The 21,731-nt window shown below is 38.9% G+C and overlaps 1 protein-coding gene across 1 annotated transcript in view; it reads left to right on the forward strand.

Annotated features, from left to right (window-relative positions):
- The window catches only part of LAMA4 (laminin subunit alpha 4), a 97,006-nt gene that overhangs the window by 43,806 nt on the left and 31,469 nt on the right, over positions 1–21,731 (forward strand). Inside the window, exons 6-17 of the mRNA XM_036380289.2 lie at positions 739–834; positions 2,683–2,834; positions 2,975–3,085; positions 5,772–5,883; positions 7,845–8,012; positions 8,776–8,969; positions 10,772–10,888; positions 12,471–12,619; positions 14,611–14,752; positions 15,813–15,909; positions 16,675–16,791; positions 17,442–17,627. Coding sequence (XP_036236182.1) covers positions 739–834; positions 2,683–2,834; positions 2,975–3,085; positions 5,772–5,883; positions 7,845–8,012; positions 8,776–8,969; positions 10,772–10,888; positions 12,471–12,619; positions 14,611–14,752; positions 15,813–15,909; positions 16,675–16,791; positions 17,442–17,627 — 1,641 coding nt within the window. The remainder of the gene's footprint in view (positions 1–738; positions 835–2,682; positions 2,835–2,974; positions 3,086–5,771; positions 5,884–7,844; positions 8,013–8,775; positions 8,970–10,771; positions 10,889–12,470; positions 12,620–14,610; positions 14,753–15,812; positions 15,910–16,674; positions 16,792–17,441; positions 17,628–21,731) is intronic.

The raw sequence follows: 21,731 nt of genomic DNA on the forward strand, positions 1-21,731 counted from the left end.
TCTTATGTTCTGCTTGAGTTTTTGTTATTGTATTGAAGTGTTCCAAGAATATTTTAATCTTTAAAAAAATATATTTTAAAAGGCCAATTAAACCTTGAAAGAGGTTTAGAGATGTTAGATTAGAAATTGGGCTTTTTAAAAAGCCACTTGTGCTGGCAATAAAAATGTTGCTTTCTCAAGTTTGAAAAAATATAAAACGTCATTTATTCTTCATTGTAAGTGGTAGGAGATATTTACTTTTTGATATGTTCAAGCTGACAGTGTAACTGGAGTCCACAATCAATCCCCGATAGCTGCAAAGCCTTTTTAGTGACAGAGTGCTAAAAATTCCACAGGGCTGTGGAGAGATTTGTAACTAATAATTAACTTTAGTTGCCCCACTGTTCTTAGTACATCTCCTAAATGTCACCCTCTCTAGACATTGATGTACAATGGCCCTTCTGGGCAACTCTGGCCTCGCTGACTCATGACCAAGCTTTGAACAAGTAATTTCAGCAGAGGTGTTCTCACTCTTCTCTGGAAACAGAGGTGTTTCCACTTCATATTTTATTTGTTCAAATTTCACCAGTGCAAGAAAAGCCTTTTCCAGCTACTGAAAGGAAAATCAGTCCAATAAGTTCTTCATATTGGTTTGAATACCCACACACAATCCTAAGTATAATAATTTCATGAGTCTTGGGAGGGGGGGGTTGTACATTTTGAAGATTCTTCTTTCAAAAGTCCTTTCTTTTTCCCCAGCATGTAACTGTGGAGGCAGAATGTGTGACAGCCAGACTGGAGAATGCCTTGCAGACAGTCCTGAAGTTTCTACTGACACAGACTGCCCGACCATCAGTAAGAACATTATCATAAAAACACCAATAATTAATGTTGCTCTTATATTTAGAAGCTTACAAATAGTAACTTAAGAGCTTGGTACTCCAGTGGGCTCAGGATTTTGATGGTGGTCCCACAGGGCACTTAAGTGTGTGAATATACACAATGTCCTGCTGATTGAGTACTTCAGCATGTTCTCACACACTTGTCTGAGTACAGACATATTTCCAACTCTGTGGTGCAGACTACACATTCAGGTCCAAACTGCAGAGCAGCAGGGAAGTATCACCAAAGCTACTTCCATAGACCTTGAGACACACTGCCTGAAAAATAATATTCTGGCCCTAAAAGCTGTCCTCACAAATTTACATCTTGCATATAATTTATGGTTTTCTAGTTGTGGTTTAACTCCATCAACAACACAGCCACACACTCCAGCAGAAACAGGGAGAGAATCAGAAGGCTAAAAGCCAGAAAAATTGTGCACACACAAGCCACGCACACTTTGCAAACAAAGCAAAACAATTAATTCATTCACTACTTCCCATGGGCAGGCAGGCATTCAGCCATCTCCAGGAGAGCCGGACCCCACCACTCATAATATTTACTCAGGAAGACAAATGATATCACTCCAAATGTCCCCCCTGCCTTCCTCCTTCTTTTCCCCACTGTGTTTACTGAGCATGATGTCACACGGTCTGGAATATCCCTTTGGTCAGCTAGGGTCACCTCTCCTGGCTGTGTCTTCTCCCAGTTTCCAGCACATCCCTAGTCTCATCACCAGCATGGCAGTACAAAAAGCAGAAAGGGTCTTGGTTCTGTGTAAACCCTGCTCAGCAACAACAAAAACACCTCCACATTATCAACCCTGTGTTCAGCACAAATCCAAAACATGGCCCCATACCAGCTGCTGAAATTAACTGTGCAGAAAATTACCCCAGTCAAAGCCAGTACAGCATCTAACATAGATTGCTGCTGTTGACAACCTGGCATTTATCCATCAGTCAGTTCCTTGCCCACTATCTCCCATACCCTAATGATAGAAAGCCTGGGGAGTTTCCAGGAGTACTATGTTGTAGCTATTGGTAACCACAGGTTTTTTTTAAATGTTTGTGTATTTATACCTGTATATAATGCAGAGTGTGTAGCATGCATGCATTCTTGAACCAACTCCCAAGAAGAGAGGTCATGTGCCTGAAGAGCAACCAGAAGGAAAACATTTGGGATCTGCTAAAATATCAGGCAAAAGTGTCTGTAGGAATATGTGTTTCACATTCACCTAAGTCTCTTGCATTCAGTGTTGGCACCAGTGTCACTATAAACAAGGTGGCACTGCAATCATTCAGCAGGAGCAAGGATACAGTTCTGCCAAAGCACTTTCCAAGCACATTATAACATTATAACTTTTAGAAGTTGTCATCGTAACCAAGTAGGTGGTCAAGAGCCCATGTGCTGGACATCCTTATTTCTCATACCACCAAATTCTAAATATCAAGTTTGAGGTTCTGACAAAATGCAGTTGGTTTTGTTTGGCCTTCATCTGTTGTCCTTCAGGCCACAAACATGTAGCGCCTAGGGAATAGCCAGGAAATACCTCTCCCTCGCTCCCAGCTGATTACAGAATCCCTGTGTCAGCCTCTTTGAGCAGTCCCATCTGGTGCTGCTCAGCTAGAAATGTCATAACTGTACTGTAGAAGTAACCTTGGAAGTGGAAGGATGAAAGTGAAAGAAAAGAGGTATCCACCAGCAAGCATCAGTGACAGAGTGAACACCATGGGTCAAGAGCACTATTACATGAATTTAAGATGCTTGCTGTAGCTGACACAAACACTAAAGAAAAATTATGCTGTCTTATTTTCTTATCAGGCTGCGATAAATGCATTTGGGATTTGACAGATGACATCCGGTTGTCAGTTCTGACAATCGACGAAAGCAAAGCCACTTTACTGAGCATTTCTACAGGTGTTGCAGCTCAAAGGCGTTTGAATGACCTGAACCTCACTACCACTCATCTCCAGGTACAAACATTGATGATTTTTCATTTTTTTCATGTAGTTTGAATCTTTGAATGTCCACTCCATTCGTGTAAATTTCAATCTCTGCCCTCACTAGAGAAGGAGTTTATTTTCAGATGCACTGACTTTTTTCCCACACACAGGAGGCAATGTCCAAAAAGAAGAATCATGCTACGCTTTGGATCATCCAGGTTGATGATGCTGCAGATGAGATGAATGATCTTGTCAGAGAAGCAGAAACACTTGATGAACAGGTTTGTTTACAGCCTTCTGCCAAAGCTCTGAGGGTTTGCACTTTGTCATATTCACCTGTTGGCATAAGAGGCAAGTACAGAATAGTCCCAGTTGGAATAGAGCTAAAATGATCATCTGGTCCAGCTGTCTGAGCAATACAGGACCCACCAAAAGTTAAAGCATCTTATTAAGGGCGTTGTTCAAATGCCTCTTAAATCCTGACAGATGTGGGGCATCAACCATCTCTCTAGGAAACCTGTTCCATTGTTTGACCCTCTTCATAAAAAAACATTTCTTAACATCTACTCTGACACTTTAGGTTCACCAAACAAGAGTGGGTGTGCCCTGACAGCTGGAAGAACCTTCTATTTCTATTTCTATTTCTATTTCTATTTCTATTTCTATTTCTATTTCTATTTCTATTTCTATTTCTATTTCTATTTCTATTTCTATTTTGTAACTTTCTACTTTAAATATGAATTAAAAGCATAAATTAATTATCAAGTCTTCTTCGCAGAAAAGGAAGGAGGTAAAAAGTGTGTTGAGTGTGGTTGGAGGTTTGCCACCAGTCACAAAAATCTTCCCCTCAGGATCTGAGTTCCCACCTACCCCCTACAAAACGTGTTTGATCTGGGATAGACACATTGCCTTTCTCATTCACATTTTGATTTTTAAGTGAAGTAACCAACATTAAACTAATGCAGATTGATTTTGGGAGCATTTGTACTATATCTATTTTACTTGTATGCTCTCTTAAAATTAAATTAATCCTGATTGGACATTTCAAAATATATTTCAAAACTGACAGTTTAAAAGATTTTTCATGTACCCACTGAGATGGGAGCTTGATCAGCGCTCAAGATATTTTTAATACAATTACAATCATAAATGTTGCATCCACATCCAGCTGCCAGGCTATAAAATTAAGGTTATCAGCTCTCATCTCCCACAACACTTCCATTGCATCCTAGAAGAATATGATATATGCTATATGTTAAGAGAAGAAATAGGGTTCAAAATTGCTTATCCTCTATTTTAAAAAGATGATATTAAACATCTTTCTGTTGCTGCAACATACATATATTAGTAAAAAACATCATTCTATGTTATTATCAAAGATAGCCACAGCTGCCATACAATTAGATTGTATTTCGTGCTTATTGCAAAGTGCCAGACCTTATATTCCGTTTACCAATTCCTTCACAAGACAAATTAAAATTATACCTTAAACTAAAACTCAAATATAGGAGCAGGCAGGGGGCAAAAAAGGAACACAAAGGAAAGTGGAAGAGAAAATTTAGGTTTGTGTGTTTTTAATCACCACTTGCTTAGCAGAAAGGGCACATAAAATTTATACGGACTATGTTCAAGAGAGCTTTTATTAAATCAACTCACACTCACAGCTCCATACCTGTGAATATCTGTCTGAGCTCACGTGCCTCAGTGTCCCTCTCTGTAGCTGGTGGGCAGACTGATTAAGGCATTTGGTTTTCTATGAATATTTAGTGAGTTTGGATAATAACATTTCATTTGCAGTACTATCTGGGGATTTCTTTCCTCATTCTTCAGTTTTACTGTCCCTGAGCAAATAAATTCAGCATTTCCTCCAGTCTTTGCTCCCTGGTTACTGCTAATGCTAGTTCCACATCAATACTTGTGGTTGCTTGTAAGGCAGGGAGATAATAACCCCAGACTCTGACAGTGGAAGGCCACAATAGTAACTCTGAATATATTGAGCTTTTGCTATTTCAGAGTACATTTATGGAAAATGGGTGCTAGGGCCTTGAGTGGGTTTTGCAGAGACACCCAGCATTTTCTGTTCAGAGCATTTTATGTGCATGTCCCTACACCTAGGGGATGGGTTTCTGTAGATTCTGATCTAAAACACAAAGGCAGGGTGAATGGACCAACTGTAGGCAAATCTTCCTGCTAAATATAGCTCCTGTAACTACCTGTAACTCCAAAGTCTGCATGGGATGAGCTTTGAGTAAAACAGCACGTAGCTTGATCATGAATATTTGGAAGATGGGAACCAGAAACATTTCTACTAACCCTTACACTTACTTTATCAGTCTCATAACCCTTATAATTTGTTTTATCATTATGCCCATCCCTTTTAGTAGTGCTGCCCACCCTGGCCCTACCTTCAAATGCCACTTGGGGCCTCCACAAACCCTAAGTAAGGGAATACAATGCAGAGTGCTGCCCCCAACACAATGCAGTACAGGACCATGTCTGTGCTCTTCAAAGTATTTTCAATCCTTGGGCTTTTCCTTTTCTTAAACAAGTTGCAGGGCAGGGGACCTCACTTGAGGGAGACACAGATCTAAAAAGAGTTGGGAGCTTGACACCTTTTTCCTCATTCTATTTGCTTACTCAGGAAATGCCATACCTAGCAACAAAATGAGCCAGCCCCACTGAATGCCTCAGGAGACTCAGTAGATAGAGTTTTACAACTGTACATAATTTATGAAAATTTTATTGCAGCAAATGATGGATAAATATGAGACAGGATTTAATCTCTCACTCTGCAATTCTGAAAACACTGACAAGACAGATCTTCACTTTGAACACCTTTAAATACTACTTTATATGATAAAAAGGACTTCCACGTACACACCAGGAGAAAGCAAAATGTGTGTTTATACTGCTCACCCTCACATCTGAAAAGAAATCTAATGTTTACCTCTCATGGTTTATTCATAGGGAAATGAAGCATCCAGCAAAGGCCGCCTGGTACAGAAGGAAACCACAGAGATCAACAGCCGTGCTTCCCAGCTCGTGCAGCAGCTCAATGATATAAGAGATAACATTGAAGGTAAACAGATTCATTCCTGGTTCATCTCAGCGTCAAGAATGTATTAATGAAGCCTTCATGTATTAATGGATCATCAAGAATTTTTACTGTCCTATATATCAAAGGAAAATCTTCTGATATATTGGACAATATGTAATTTATGGCAACAGTGAACACCCTCTCAAGCACAACTGCACTCAAAAAAAATTTCCTAGTCAGAGATAATCATCTTCATCTGGAATATATATGACATACCATTATCATCCTGAAATATAAAAATGAGATTAAACCAACTGCAGCCTCTTCTTCAGTACCTGCAGAAAGCAATGAAATCAATGTACTCAAAAACACCCCTGTCCCCTGTACACCTGTGACATGAAAGCCTCCATCCTGCTGCAGAACAGATTTCCCCCAGTCTTCAGCAAAGCCAACAGTAGGCAAAACCTGTCCATGGCACCAGAATAGAAATGCTGACTGGTAGCTGAGGTTAAACAGCCTTTTTCCAATTGAAAATATTTGACTAATAGACCTGATTAGTTCTATCTTGGCAGTTATTGCAAGCCATCTGGCAGCTTGTGTAAGGAGAGTGGATACATATCAACTGTTATCCTTGCTTATCCTTACCTCCATGGGTGCTACATTACTTTCTCTCAGGAAACATGGTTAATATGTCCTATCACAAAAAAGAGCCAGGCTAAGACCATATAGTATGTTTTATTTGTACTGTCTTTTTACACCTCTGGTGCTAAAAATCCATTGACTATCTGGCCATCTATCACATTTTATTTCTACAATTTTTGAGTAAAAGTGTCAGCATGAGCCTCACTGTACATCACTAACAATCATGGTTGATGTCTGTGTATCATCTTTTTGTATCATTAATTGGTTTGGAGCAGGACAGGAACCACATAAGGCAGATATGCATCTAATTTCGCACACAAATAGCACAATTGCATTAAGCTGTTATAGAAGAAAAAATCTTCGTGGCTGGGAATAGAAGGAAAACAGTTGGAAACAAGTAGGTGAAAATTATTTTCACTATGCTCAAAACTGTTCTTCTACAGAGGCATCACCCATGTGTGCACACACACGTGCCAGCAAAAGGAAAAAGAAATCCATGGTCATCATCAGTTTCTGCTCAGTATGAGCCTTTAAAGCTCCACTAATGAGCTCAGGGCCCAGCAAGATCAGGCATAGAGACACTCTGCCAAAGAATCAGTGGTGCCACAATTATACACCTATTTTTTATAAAAATCTTCCATAAGAATAATGCTGCTTTTGCCAACTTTGTTTACCCACAAAGCTAGTGACAAGCACTAGCCAAAGGCACACACGTCACAGGACATAGAAGAAGAGGTGATTGGTATTCAAGGCCAGGGAGTGAGAAGTGAGTAAACTTTGTAATGATTACACTGGGAATGGGTAAATTCAATTTCAGCTGCAGGGATACAACAACGTTTTTTGATCTGAGACCAAAACCTTAAAATAGTATCTATCTCCAAACCAGCTAGGCAGCATCAGGCCAGAAGCCATATGTTACCTCCTCAGGGTGCCTCAAACTTCTGCGGATGGAAAATGAGGTTACTTCAGTCTCCTTAGCATTGTTATTATTTTATAAACAGCAGCACTTAAAAACCATGATCCTAGATGAAAGCCCCGGCCTGCTACATGCCACAGAATCCAAAATAAAATTATTATCCCAGCCTATAAGAAATGTCAAGCCAAATAATGCACACAACCTACATCTGCTTAATCCCATCCTCTTCTGTTGAGACCTCCACACGTGACAGAATGTGTGAATTATTTACAGGTTTAATATTAAGATTGGATCAAACATAATGATTACCTACTATGGAGTTGAAGATAATTAAAACTTTATTTTGCCATCAGTATCATCACAAGTCACAAAAGTAAAAGTAGTCCACAGTATTTATTTCTCTGTAGTCATACTGAATCAACCATCTGTTCCCTTTTCCTCCTAGAAATCAGCAGCAAGTCAAAATACTATGCAATTCAACAGGAGCTGAGCCCTGAAGAAATTGCCCAGAAGCGCAGCGTGGCTGAAGAGATGCTGAAGGAGATCAAACGTCGAAAGCCTTTCACTAATCAGAGGCAACTTGCAGATGAGGAGGAAAATGCAGCAGAGGAGTGTGAGTTTTAAGTCAGTTTTTCCTTCAGCCACATGCTGATGCTCAGCTGGCAGGTGTTGGGCAGCTCTGGGTGTACTGCTGAGCCCTGGGGAAGGACCAGCAGGCACTTGGTAAGCACCAGCTGGTGTGCTGGAGATGCTGCTGCTCCCAAATTCCAGCCCCAAGTCCCTGCTGGTGCTTGGTGCTCCTCACAGCAGAATGGGGAGGAAAAGGTCTGTGTGTCTGTGTGTGCCTGTGCACTGCAGTACCTCAACAATAGCTGCTTAGGAAGGTTCATGGCAGGGCTGGCATTGCTCATGTGAGCATCATCCCCCCTGCCAGCTCTGTTATGGGGACAGCAAACACCAGCAGAGAGAGAAAAGATTTGGGAAAGCTTTGGGAAAGCATGGGAAAAAGTGGCAGCCTACTTCTCACAGCCTAATATGAGTCAGAATATGAGGCATAAAAGACTGTCTTCTCCAGAAGAGGCTGCCTAGGTTTAACAATGAAAAACACATGAAAAGCAGGCAAAGACAGACCTAGTTTCTTTTAATAAAATGTATTTCAGAGGGGGAAGTAATGGGATTAAAATGAAATAGTAAAATGAGAGGCATCTTTCCTTCTTAAAAGAGAAGGGAAAATTAAAATCTAGGTATATAATCCCTCAAGTGAGCTTTACAAAAGGTGTTTTACTGTCACCTGAATAACAGCAAAGAAATTGCTGTATAGGTAAGTTCTGTCAGAAATGCAAGCTTTGGATTTATTGGCCTCATTTTTCTTCCAGTGCTACAGCAAATTGAAGCATTTCATGAGAAGCACAATGACACCAGATCCCTGGTAACTGATGTGCTGGAGCAGCTCAGTGAACAGGATGTGAAGCTGTCAGACCTGGAGGAGGCATTAGGCGAGGCGCTTGACTATGTCACACAAACAGAGGATATAAACAGAGAAAACACAGCCAGGCTCCAAAGGCAGGAGGTACTGTGCACTACATTTATCATAAGTGTTGACTGTGAACGCTCCATCTCTGCCACTGCTTAAAACAGTAGATTGCACACAATTTAGATTCAGGAATCACCACACCAAGAAAGAATTTCATGGAGCACTCAGCAGGATGAGTTTGAGTCTTCAGTTCTAAGAAACAGCTTGTAGAAGTGCAAGGTACTATTATCTATTTGTAGAGAGACAATAAATGAGAAGCTTTTCACATGTCATGCCTCATCAGACTGAGGAAGAGATGGATATTTATGCCTAGACTAGAAAGGCACATTACAGTAAAATTCAAGAAACTTGAAATTTCAGGTAGCATGGCTGCTACAAATATTGTGGTGGGATTATTTCATCCAATTTTGTCCTGACATAATATGAGAGGGCCTCATGTTCACACAACTAATTCTGTTCTAAGAAAACAATTACTTATAAAGACTCTGCACTGTATTTGTGCCCTGGGCTGAGTGCATCCATATTGTCTGATCCAAACTTCCTCTGAACCACTTTAAACAAAATGCATCCCCACTTTTTCAGGAGTTGACAGTTGTCCTTAAATCTCCATGCACAAATCCATTGTCTAACTGCTCCACATTAAGTACCTTGAAATTGGGTTTCCTACTTGCTAGGAGAACTTGCTAGCTTAGCTATAAGGCTACAACAGTTTTCCCCTGTGTCTTGTCCAAATGAACAGTTTCAGGGTTCTGAACAAAGTAAAGCTTCCACTTAGGAAGACAGCTCAGAGGTGACCTGTCTCCTTCTCTTCAGAGCAGTTCTGTGATTCTTTCCCTCTTTTCATAAATTTCTTTTAAGGGATTCAAAACCAAAATATTCCACCTAAAACTTCTAATTTATTTTTTCAGCAAGGAAAATAATTACAAAGAGAACAATCTGGGGCCTTTCAAATCAAACTGTTTTCATTTCAATGGCTGAAATTTTTTGTATTCTGGAGGAGAGGGCGTTAGTAAGCAATTTTGTGATTTGAAGAATGATCCCACAAATCATTCTTTGAAGATCATTGAAGAATGATCCCACAAATTCAGGCCAACATCTGTGTTTCACAGCATCAGTAGCAGAGTTTTGAGTTCTTGAAATTTGCCGTACTAGAAGTTCATGCAGATACGGAAGGTCTAAGAATTCAACAGAGAAATCAGGCATGCTCCTCCAGTGAATCCTTTCACAAGAGCTTGAGATCCTTAAGTACAAAACCTCTTCTGCTCTTCCATTGTTCCATAATTACAGTGCCAAGCCACAGCTTGTCTCACAGTTATGAAGCAAAGCCTGAAGCGTGTAGTCGTATTTGTTCACTGTTCTTAACCATTTGGATCTCCATTATTCCTCACAATGAAGGTGGATTCTATACAAAAGAAATTGTTCACTGACAATCTTTACTGCTTTACTACTGACAAGGAAAAGAGATCTCTGTACTGTAGATTTAAAAAAGCTCCAGAAAAATTTAGTCTCCAGATGACTATGAAAAATCCATGTTTAATTTGTCTCTGCTGTGCGCTGAATATTGCTTCATTCCTATAGCTTCTTAGTCTGTAACATAAAATGATATTAATACTTTTTCAAATCATCCAACATTTCTTTCACAAACAAACAAACAAAATTAATTCACATCATAAAATGTAGCAATTAGACCTGTCTTGGAAAATCAGACTTCTGATATGTCTAAAATCTATTTAGCTCACCACTATCTTTTAATTAACTCCAGCACATTTAACAAAAAATTAACACATCAAAGCACAAATGGTATTGGATGTGATTTATGTTTTGAACTTCCTTTTTAGAAACAACGTGAGAAGACAAAAGAGCAAATGGATGAAGTGGACAACATTCTGCTCAGTGCCACAGCTATTTTGGAAGGACCACAAAAGGTCAATTCTGAGTTAAGTGAAGTAATAAAGGTAAGTGCCTCAGGAGCTTGTTTAAATGATACATCCAGATTTTTTGAAGTCATGTTTAGATCACTAATGGAAAAGCTCTCCTTCTTTATACTGCTTCAGTGAAACACTGGCTAATATTCCCTGAAAAAGTAGATGGTTTTCTTGGATGAAAAGCTCTGTTATTACAATTTACTGTAAAAATAAATAATTCTAATATAAGGGCATATTACTGTAGGCAAAGCATAATGAAAGATTATGCTGTAGAGTTCTCAATTAGTTCATTATAGGCAGCTGCCAAAAGATGTTCTGGTAAAAGACTGCATTATATGCTAAATTCTTTCCTAGTGCCTACAAGTGAGCATGGAAGAATATTAAAGATCCCAGATACCAGCATTAGAATCAGGCACTGTGTCAAACATATATAACCAGATTGTTGTATAGAAATCCTTTTCTGGAGCCATAGACTACTATCCAGTGTTTTGAATCAGACATGGTGCTGAAGGAAGTTTGTAGATATTATCGGGGTTTAGCTTTTCTATAAGAAGATAAAGAAAATAAAACTAGGAATTTGCTAAGTAAAATATTTACCAAAGCTGCTTTCTTTCTTCATGATTAACTTTAAAATTTTGAAATAGCTGAAGAAAAAATAAAATCTTCCACAAGCATTCATTTTGGTCACAGCTGCCCGCTTCTTGACACAAAAGCATTTATGAAAAGTCATTAATTTTTCTTTGAAAAAATAATTTGAGAAAACAGAACAACCACTTACTTTGCAACCATCCCTGTGTTCAAGCAGTACGTTGGAGTTTTTCTCTGGTGGTTTGTGCAAAACAAATTGCTGCAATTAATCATTTTAGGTTCCACATTGAGGATGTTCACACTGCAGGGAAGGAAGTACAAATATCATCCATTGTCCATCCTCATCACAACAAGTATTTTCACATTTCACCCATTCATCCTTTTTCCCTCTCTCAGTTTCATGCTTTTTCATGTATTTTGTATTTATAATCACATGTTGCCACATTATAATCTTCAAATACATTGGCAAACTTGTGTACTGGAGAGAAAGTGAATGCAGGCCTTTGGTCTTGCCCCAAGTATTTTATAAAAGGAAGAAACACAGCTAAGGCAAAGGAATTCCCCTTCTCCTTGCCTATACATACACAGGTAGTATTTAGGTGGACTGATTTGCAAATTAGACTAATCCAAGATGTCGTGGCATGAGGAATCTCTCTGTGCAAGAAGGCAGAAAGGGGACTTCACTCTAAAAGACTTGTCATTGGCACAATTCTGGAGCAAACATACAGGACATATAGAAATACTTTTACCATATTTCTTTTTTATTTTATGCATGTCTCTCCAATGTCTTCTTAAGTGATTTCTGGAATTTTTGTTGATTTTCATCTTCCTGCATTTGTCTCCATACTGGCATTCACTATTAGATCTTTCTTCTCTTTCTCTTAAAGATGTAAAATAAAACAACCATAGCAGAAATAAAGGAACATTATAATAACATAAAGGGTAAAAAACCCCATAATAATCAAAATAGAGACTTTATTTTTACAACTTTCATCTTCTTTTCTCCCCTCCCTATTTTGTTCAGAATGCATCGGGGTTCTATGCAGAAATAGATGGAGCAAAAAAGGAACTGCAAGAAAAAATAGCCAACCTGTCCCTGTTTGATGATGAACTGGTAGAGAAGGCTATGCATCATGCACAAAACCTAAGAAGACTTGCTGATGAACTGGATGGGTAAAATTTAACTTCAGCAGATTCTGTTCATACAAGTGCCACTTACTGAACAGCTGAAAAGACGAGCAGAAGCACAGTGACAATGAATAGGCACTAAACAAATCAGTGTTAAGTCTTGTGTAGAAGGACTTGTCATGGTCCACAGAGAGCAGCTGAAGTTGAGCTAGGCAAAATCTATGGAACTTTTTAAAGAGCAAGGATATATCTTGCATGACATTCTCTCTAGTCTAATTGGGCATGTTCTCCTCTTCCTAGAGCAAAATAAGAAAGGTGGATTAGTGAAAAGTAAAATAACACTAGCAAGATTAAATGGGGTCTGCAGAAACTGCTCATGTCAGTAAGTTCATTTACATGAAAAAAATGCTTAGCGTTACAGGGCACAAAACGAGCTTCCAGATAATTTTATTCCAAGAACAGTTTTACAGATGGAGCAGTTCTGATGCTTAGTAGGTTCTGTCCCAGTGAAACTGGCTCACAACAATATCAAAAACTTATTGTATGTCTTTATATTTTGCTGGAAGATACTAAATGCATCAACATTGCACCAATTTACTAAAAAATCACTTCTAGGAAAATTTAATTTTTTTTTTTTTTTTTTTGCAATTGGGACTATCCATGGAAAAAATCACTGTTGTAAATGAATTCCTAAATAAAATATGTCACCAAATTCTACCTTAAGTAATATCATAGGCATATGTTTTTGGAAGATAAGCTTACAAATACTCTTCAAGTATATTATCTAAATACCAGTTGTTTCTTAATATTCATATGCCCTAGATAGGAGATTAAAATAGAGAAAAAAATAACAGATGGCCTTCTTTTATGCAATTGTATAAAGCTGACATCTGAAACTGTTCTATAATGACACACAAACTGCAGAAACATAAAAACCAAAGAGTATGTTCAGTCTGAGATTGGCTAACTGGGGACAGCAGACCAACTTGAAAGAAAATACCCCATATAGCTACCCTTCCTCCCTTACCAAAATAATTTAAAAATTATTACCAAGTCCAACACATTAGGAATTTCACAAAAAGCAAACAAAAGTAATTACAAAATACCCAGATGGAATAATGCTGACTCCATTATTTGTTGAGAAGATTGTCCTGCAGTGAAACTTTAATTCTTTAAAACATTTAGCCTGTCTTCAAAACATCTTGGTTTTATAGGTTTGCTTTATTAGCCTGTTAGGCTTTTATTTGACTGAGTTTATTGTTTTGCCTTAAGGGACTTCAGCAGAAAATTCTTGCAATAATGCTGAATCTGGAAATTTAATAATCTCTCAGTGTGCAAACACTTTGAAGTGAATGCACACATGTGCAAACACATCTATATTTAGAATCTATTTCTAAAATATACTTTGAAATCTGCTTATCACCAAAACATTAAAAAATAATATCAATTCAAAATGGTTAACAGATGAATGTTGATCCCTGAACTATCTTCTGTTTGGAACCTCCCCTGAAGACCAGTTATCACCTAATACGCAGATCAAAACCATGCCATCAAAGGTTTCTTTCAGTATAACTTTCTGCAAATTCTCATGGCTAAGGGTAGGTCTTCATCTGATTATCCCCCTTTTCCCACTTATCTTTGGAAAATAGAAACAGGACAGTGACACAGCTATCCTGGGCAATGGAACACATAGGTCTTTCCATTCATGGATAGGAATTATTCCTAAAGAAGGATAACTGATAGACCTGTTATTCTGTTAATTTATGGAATATCTAATCTAGAAAAAAAAAAAAAAGAATGAAAGTAAAAGCTGAGTAGTCATTTGTTGCTGCTCACATAAATGTTAAGGGCAAAATTCTCAGAGTTAAATGGCAGGGAAGACTCTTCCATCCACACAGTTTTCACCTGCTTCAGATTGGTCAAACACAATGAAGAGAATACCAGTTAGGCCAAGTACATTTATGTGTGTGATTATGTAGTCAGAAACTAATTTGATTCAGTTTGGTTTCTTTCACCTTTTGCTCTCTTTTTAACAGGAATTTGTATGGTGTTGATTCAAATGGTTTGGTACAAAGGGCAATCAATGCTTCAAATGTGTATGAAAACATTGCTGGTTATATCGAAGAAGCCAATGAAGTTGCATTGTTGGCACTGAACACAACAAACCGGGTCAAGGATGTAAGTAATTTTCATACTAGCTTTCACTTTACAATGTTTCAGAGACTCCAGGCACCTAAGTGTAAAGAAAAAACAAATTTAACTTAACTGGCAGTATTGAACTTCTCACTGCACAATTTTTCCCTTTATTATTTCCTGAATTAAATCCCATGTAGTTAATTATTCTTCCAGTCTGAAGTCTCCTGGTATTTAAGACACAAGAGGTTTTTCTGTCCCTGTCCCATAGGGTGATGCTGCTCTGTGTTGTCACTCACATTGAGACATTTCTGTGAAATAACAGACAACTCCCTGCTCCTGCAGGAACCTGACTTGGCATTTAGTGCTTGAGTCCTCCTGCTTCACTCAGTGCCATGTGGCAGGAAACGTGGTCAAGGCATCACTGCACCTCATAGAAAATCAGGCTGAAATGGGACAAAGCTCATGCATACACTCAGTGTAAGGAGTAGGATGCTGATTTTTTTCTCTGGCCTTTCTATTCAAAAATACTTTCTACAACTACAAACATATTTTTTGTATGCCTGTAGTTACCAACCTGTATACATGTTATTTACCAGTAATTTATTAGTGGGATAGCAAGAGGATTTTTTAGATTTAAGGGGTCTGCACCCCAGAGTGCTGAGGGATTTCAAGTCCAGCCTTCTGTTTCCAGCATACTGCTGCAGACTGCAAGGCAGCTCTCCATGAAGTGAAGGCATTAATCACCTATGTGAGATGACAGTAGAAATGAACAGTCACAACACCTAAATAACATGCAGCATTTAGTCACATTGACTAAACTGGAGCTGGTAAATTACAAGGATTTTTTTCTCCATCTTTGTTACTCAGTATTGTTGTTTGAAAAACCATACATTTCTTTAAACTTTCTTGAAACAGAAAACTTTGCTTTTCAGACTTTTTTCCAATCCAACTGCCAATCTTAAATGTTAACAAAGCAAATGAAACTGCAGTGACTTTGCAGTTGCATTTATATGCAGGTAGAATATTGTCCACAATTGATCACAATAAAGTGGAATATTTGATAAGGATTATTCTGACTTTCTTTTTTGAAACATGCTTGTAGGCTGCAGTTGGAATTGATACTCAGGTCATTTACCATAAAGGTAAAAGTGAAGAACTTCTCATCCGAGCCATGCAGCTACAACGGACAGCACATGACAGTAAATATACATTCTTTCTACTTTCCCAATCAGCTTATAGCCACTAAAATAAATTTCAGAAGCACATCACTAAGCAGAATTACTGCTGCAACAGAATAGGTTATTGATTGAATTTACCACACAAAGTACTTGAAATGGCCATGGGCAGAGTTTGAGTAGCTCACGTTTTATCATCCTACTAGATACTGATAGTTTATTTCATTCATGAAAAGTCCATTTCAGATACAACTACCATTTTAATTAATATGTGACCCTGCAAACTGTTTTTCACTGAGTAAATATACTAAATTAAGTAGTTCAATTAAAATCAAATCACAGCAGCTTAAATGTTCAGAAAGCTGGATTTCACCAGTGGAGGGTAATAATAAATGTTAAAGTAGTTTGACCTTTCTTCACTGTAAATGAAAGAAAGATCTAGAATTACAGAATTACTTTTTAAAATTTTGAGGACAATTTGAGACTATTCCTGTGTACCAGTTGCAGCCATTCTCAGCACTTCTGGTAAAGCAAGGACAAAGAATACTGACTGCAACACAGCTCTCCAGGTTTTTGGAAGACACCCTGTGGCAAGCAGGGGTGCTGCAGGGCTGGTTTTTCCTTTAGACTGTTAAGTCAGGAGTGCAAGTATGTCATAAATTAAAAGAGGCCGTGGTATACTGTCCATGGCATAGTAAATACCTAAGGTCATACCTCCCCAGGATTGAATTTACCTTTTCAGACAGTACTTGGACGCCCCCCAGCTGTGCCTCCCTTTTGTCCCCACAGGCAGCAGTTACACCATTGCAGACACCAGCTGGCAAGTCAATGGCACTTTGGCCAGAATGAACGCCCTGCGGAGCCAGCTGATGAGAGCCATCGCAAAAATGCAGTCAGCAGAGACAGGTTGGGAGGAGGAACTTCATCTCTGTGATGCTTTATCTTCATACATTCATCTCTGTGATGCTTTATCTTCATACATTCAAGAGCACATTTTTATCTTTGAATATGGATGTGAAGTTGCTTACTAAGAGTTCGGCACTGTGGACGCTTAAAAGAGTTTGGCTGAAACTACTAGACCTAGATATCAAATACCCTGCTTTAACACTTTCAGAATGAAAATAAGTGTTTTGCCACTGAAATTTTTAATATTCTTCTTGAACCTTGTGCTGGTCTTGGCTGCAGTAGAGTTAATTTTCTTCACAGTGACTAGCATGAGGCTGTATTTTGGATTTTTTTGAACACAGAGTTGATAATACAGAGGTGTTTTTGTTGCTACTGAGCAGGGCTTACACAGAGCCAAAGCCTTTTCTGCTTTTCATGCTGGTGAGGATACTGGGGATGCATGGGAAGCTAAGAAGGAGCACAGCCAGGACGTCTGACCCCAACTGACCAAAAGAATATTCCATTCCATACAGCATCATGCTCAGTGTATTATAAACTGGAGGGAAGAAGAGAAAAGGGAAGGGAAAGACAGAGAGTGGGCAAGGATGGGACACACAACGCTTGAATATTTGAGAGAGTTCATTTTCTATCTTTCCCTATTTGTTCTGTAGAGGAGGCCAGAGAGCGTTTAGAGCAAGCTCAGCTGAAGTCTGCAGAGGCTGTAAGTGTCACCACGACAGTAACACAGGCTACCACCCCCATGGATGAGAACGTGAGGCTGTGGTCCCAAAACCTGCAAGACTTCCAGCACAATTCACAGGCATATGACAGTGCTGTGCATTCAGCTGGGGATGCAGGTAGGGTGACCTGAAGTTTGCCATTCCTCAGTGTTAACAAATCACTGCAATAACATGTTGTATGAATTGTTTACATTGCATATTCATCATGTATAATCTTCTAGCATTTTGCCTCCATGAAAATTTTCACAAATTAGCAGTTGTCTAGGTCTTGACTATATTTTAAGAATGCTGGATCCTCAGGGACTTCCAAAAACTATTTAAACACTTAAGTGCTGAAGACTTACTGAATTCTAGTTCATTTTTATCAGGGTACCAAGGTCACACTGAATGGTAAACAGCTTTTTTAAACACTTCTTCCCATTATGGTTGGTTATTTAGGGGTTTTTATTTATTTGCTTTTTAACATTAAGAAGCATTTGAAAACAGAGCCCTTTTGTCTTCAGGAGTGCAAACATGGAGAAGAAATGGTCCCTCACTTGATGAGCTTGTAGTCTAAACAAAGGGGTCAAAGAGAATAAAAGAGGAAATAAAATATTTAAGCAGGGTGATTTCTGGAGAAGCTTGTAAACATCACATTAATTCTACTTTTATTATTGGAAACACTGGAAAACTTATTATGAAAAATTTAAGGGAAATAAAAAGACAAAAGAAAAGCTAAGGCAGACTACAAAATTAAAATGAAGATGGTAGACAAGAGTACAAAAAGAGACGTGAAAATGAAGCTGAAATGAAGTGACTGTAGAAACAAGGAAAAGAATAATTGGGGAAGAAAATAGTCAATCTAGAAATGAAAATATCTGGAATAAAAAATTGATTACAGCACCACTATTTATTGCTCCATGTATTCTTGAGGCTCACTTATCCTAAGATATTTATGGCTAGGGAGGTTGGAAGTCCAGAACAAGTAATTTCCTTCACACTTTTGATGATACCATCACCTGCAAACCTGTTCAGTGATGTCTTTCCTCCTAAAAGTGCCCCAGAGAAATTTCATAACCTCGTTGACTCTGTCTCCAGAAAGTCTGAATCTCAGATCTACTGCCCTAAATCCTTTCTCTTTCTATCAGGAAGTTTGCAACTCAAGTGTCATTTTACTGCAAATGGTGTTATGAGCGCCAAACCCAACACTGTTTCTAGTGTTCCAAAGTCACAGTCTTCCCTCTCAGCTGGGGAATCCCAAGAGTCATGTTATTTTCAGAATTCCATGATCCATAAGACCCTCACCCCTAGTATTTTTGGTTAAGTGAGTGCTCCCAAGAACTGGCATAGAAGTGGTTCCCTTTACGAGAAGAAATTCAGTGATATTCAATATCCCAATTTCTGGCTCCAGAACTGGAGGAAACTCAGATTTCTCTGAGCTTTTCATCAAAAGGAAACAGTGAACCTGTCCCTCTGGGAATGGGTAAGCTCACTGCTAGTCCCTGCACAGAGCTCCATAAGAGTGTAGTTAATATAACAGCACTTGTATTGGATTGCATTCCTGTAAAATGTTTTTGATCACCACAGAGTAGTTTAGGCTATGAGCTCTAATTACCATGTAAAATCATGCAAATGTGGATATGACTGGCCTCCCAAGAGGGAATGGTACGATGAAAAATTTCCAAGAGAAACAGTGTGCTGTAGCTTACACATGGGGATGTTTTTATTCACCTTTACACTTGATTTACATTTAACATTTTCCCTTGCCAGCTTAGTGGGTAGAGCAGCAACACAGACTGCATTTGGCTCTTCGTGCTCAAAATGCCAGCAGACATACAGGATTCAAAAAAAATCTGCTCATACTAGCTCTTGTACTGGAGGAAATATTTCCAGCAGCATTTGAGGTGCTCTGTAAGAGTGAACAGAGTTAAAATGGCCAGCTCTCCCTTGGCTATGTTCCCAAAAAGGAACAAGAACAGCTCCAATGTGATGTGCCTGGAAAAAAGTCTTCTCTGTGATGGTGGGTTTGCAGGTCAGGAGTCACCTTGAAAATATTTGTTCCTATTTGAGCTCCTGGAGGGCCTGCTGACCACAAACTAACTGTTGGAGAGATGCTAATATCCAACCTACAGCAAAGTGTGCCCTAATACATTTGTGGAGGAACCTTTCCCATGGCATTTTTGCTCTGAAGGCATTTGATTTGTTTGTTTAAAAGTATGATGAGGTGTTTTTGCCAGAAAGATCCAGTGGAAATAGCTGAGAAGAGAGATGAGTGCCCCACAGGAGGCTGGCACGGGTAGTGCTCCAGACAGATGTGATTGTGATTGACAGCCCAAGAAGACAGATGCAGACAGGGCAGGCACAGTGGAGCATTCCCAGATCAGCTGTGTATTCTGCCAGAAGAGGTTGCTCCGACAGGAGCAATGTCCATCCAAGTCCAAAGAAAAGTCACAACAAATGTTCAGACAGGTGCCTGGAACACCAAAACACCTGATCTTCATGCCAATATCAGTGCCAGAGCAGCTGAAGCCTCTAAGCTGGCATGTCTGCACTGCCCTTGAATAAAGCTTTCACTTGGTGTTTGGAAGGGTGAGAGCATATCTTGGCTGTGCAGTTTGTCTGAGAATAGTCCATGCTGCCATTGTGCAGGGAACTGGCGGGCTTCAGCAGAGAGGGTGGCAGACAGTTTGGGAAGGAAAAAGTAAAAGGGTATTTCCTTCTTGACAATTTCCCTTCTATTCTTTTTTTTTTTATATTTTATCATTGTGTAAGACTAGTTTTCTTTTCCACTCTCACCTTCTTCTCAAAGACAAAAGTCAAAATCAATGTTCTTCTGTGTTGAAGAATGTCATTATAAAGGCCAAGAAGAAGAGATTTATACTGAGATTCCACAATAGTTCTAGTAGTTACAGATGTCAGTTTTGTATTTACATGTTATAATAGCATTTCAAGTTTAATACATCAAAGCCAGGTTTTAAGATAATGAATCAAACACTTCCATGTGAGTTACAGATTATTAAAAACAAAAAAGTAGCTGCAATTTGCTAAATCATTTCCTGAGACTGCAGTATTTTTTGCCTTAAAAATAGAAAAAGGTAAAGAAAACTTCCTGTGAGTTGATTTGGGTTTTGTTGGGGTTTTTTAAATAGAAAATTTAACACATTTTGGGATCACCAAAATTTACTGTAATTCTTTGAGAACTCATTAAAGTCATGATATTTTAATGTACAGTTTTTTATATAGAACAGCTGATTACTAAGTCCTTCTACATAAGGCCTTCTAGGACAAAATGGAAAAAAAAATTGAGGGTCTAAAGTTCTATATGGCCCACTCCTGGACTGAACTTGGAGAGTGAAACACAAATGAAAACAGCCAAGCAGAGACAGGACACGACAAATGCAGATTTTTCACTCTATCCAAAAACAAGCAGACTTGTAGGACTCCATGGTGTATTCTCATAGTCTGGGTTGAGATGAACGAGGCTGAAGCTTATTCAATGCAGACTGGAAGCACAGAAGAGTGATTGGAGTCTGCTCCTCCTCCCCTGTATTTTATACAGTCTCCTATATCTGATAATGAGCCCCTTTATCTGCCTCTCTGCAGTCTTCAGCCAGAAATGTTCAAGGCCAGGCTGGGTGGGGCTCTCAGCAATGTGGTCCAGTGCAAGGTGTCCCTGCCCACAGCAGGGGGGTTGGAACCAGGGGATCTTTAATGTCCCTTCCAACACAAGCCCTTCTGTGAGTCTCACACAAAGATAAAAATACGACAAGGAGAACACAAGAGCAGGTGGATGTAAGTTGGCAACCCCTAAAATATAACTTTAAACCCTACAAATCTGGTCTTAACCTTTACAGTGAATCCACGTCATTAAAATTAACTCTGAATGCTGGATTTTTCTTATATGCACGTAGCTCGCAGCTAAAATCGCATTTCATTATACTCAGCTTCTTGTACCTACATTTAATTAAAGATGAAAAATGATGTCATGTGTAAATATCCTTCAAAGGGCAGCATGTCATTGGAATCTGATGTGATAAAATTGGATTATAATTAAGGGTAGTTATTTTTCCTTCTTGATAATTTTTCTGCTTATCTTCTTGGGAAAGGACTTCTCTCACTTTGAACAGGACAGAGCTCCTGCATTTCCCTTTGATAACAATGACATTTGCACAGCAACCACCTGAGGACACAGCAGTGAAAGACCAAAGGTCCAGGACTTTAATTCATAACCCCTGGCAGATG

The sequence above is a fragment of the Molothrus ater genome, chromosome 3 (genome assembly GCF_012460135.2).
Source record: "Molothrus ater isolate BHLD 08-10-18 breed brown headed cowbird chromosome 3, BPBGC_Mater_1.1, whole genome shotgun sequence".
NCBI classification, from domain to species: Eukaryota; Metazoa; Chordata; class Aves; order Passeriformes; family Icteridae; genus Molothrus; species Molothrus ater.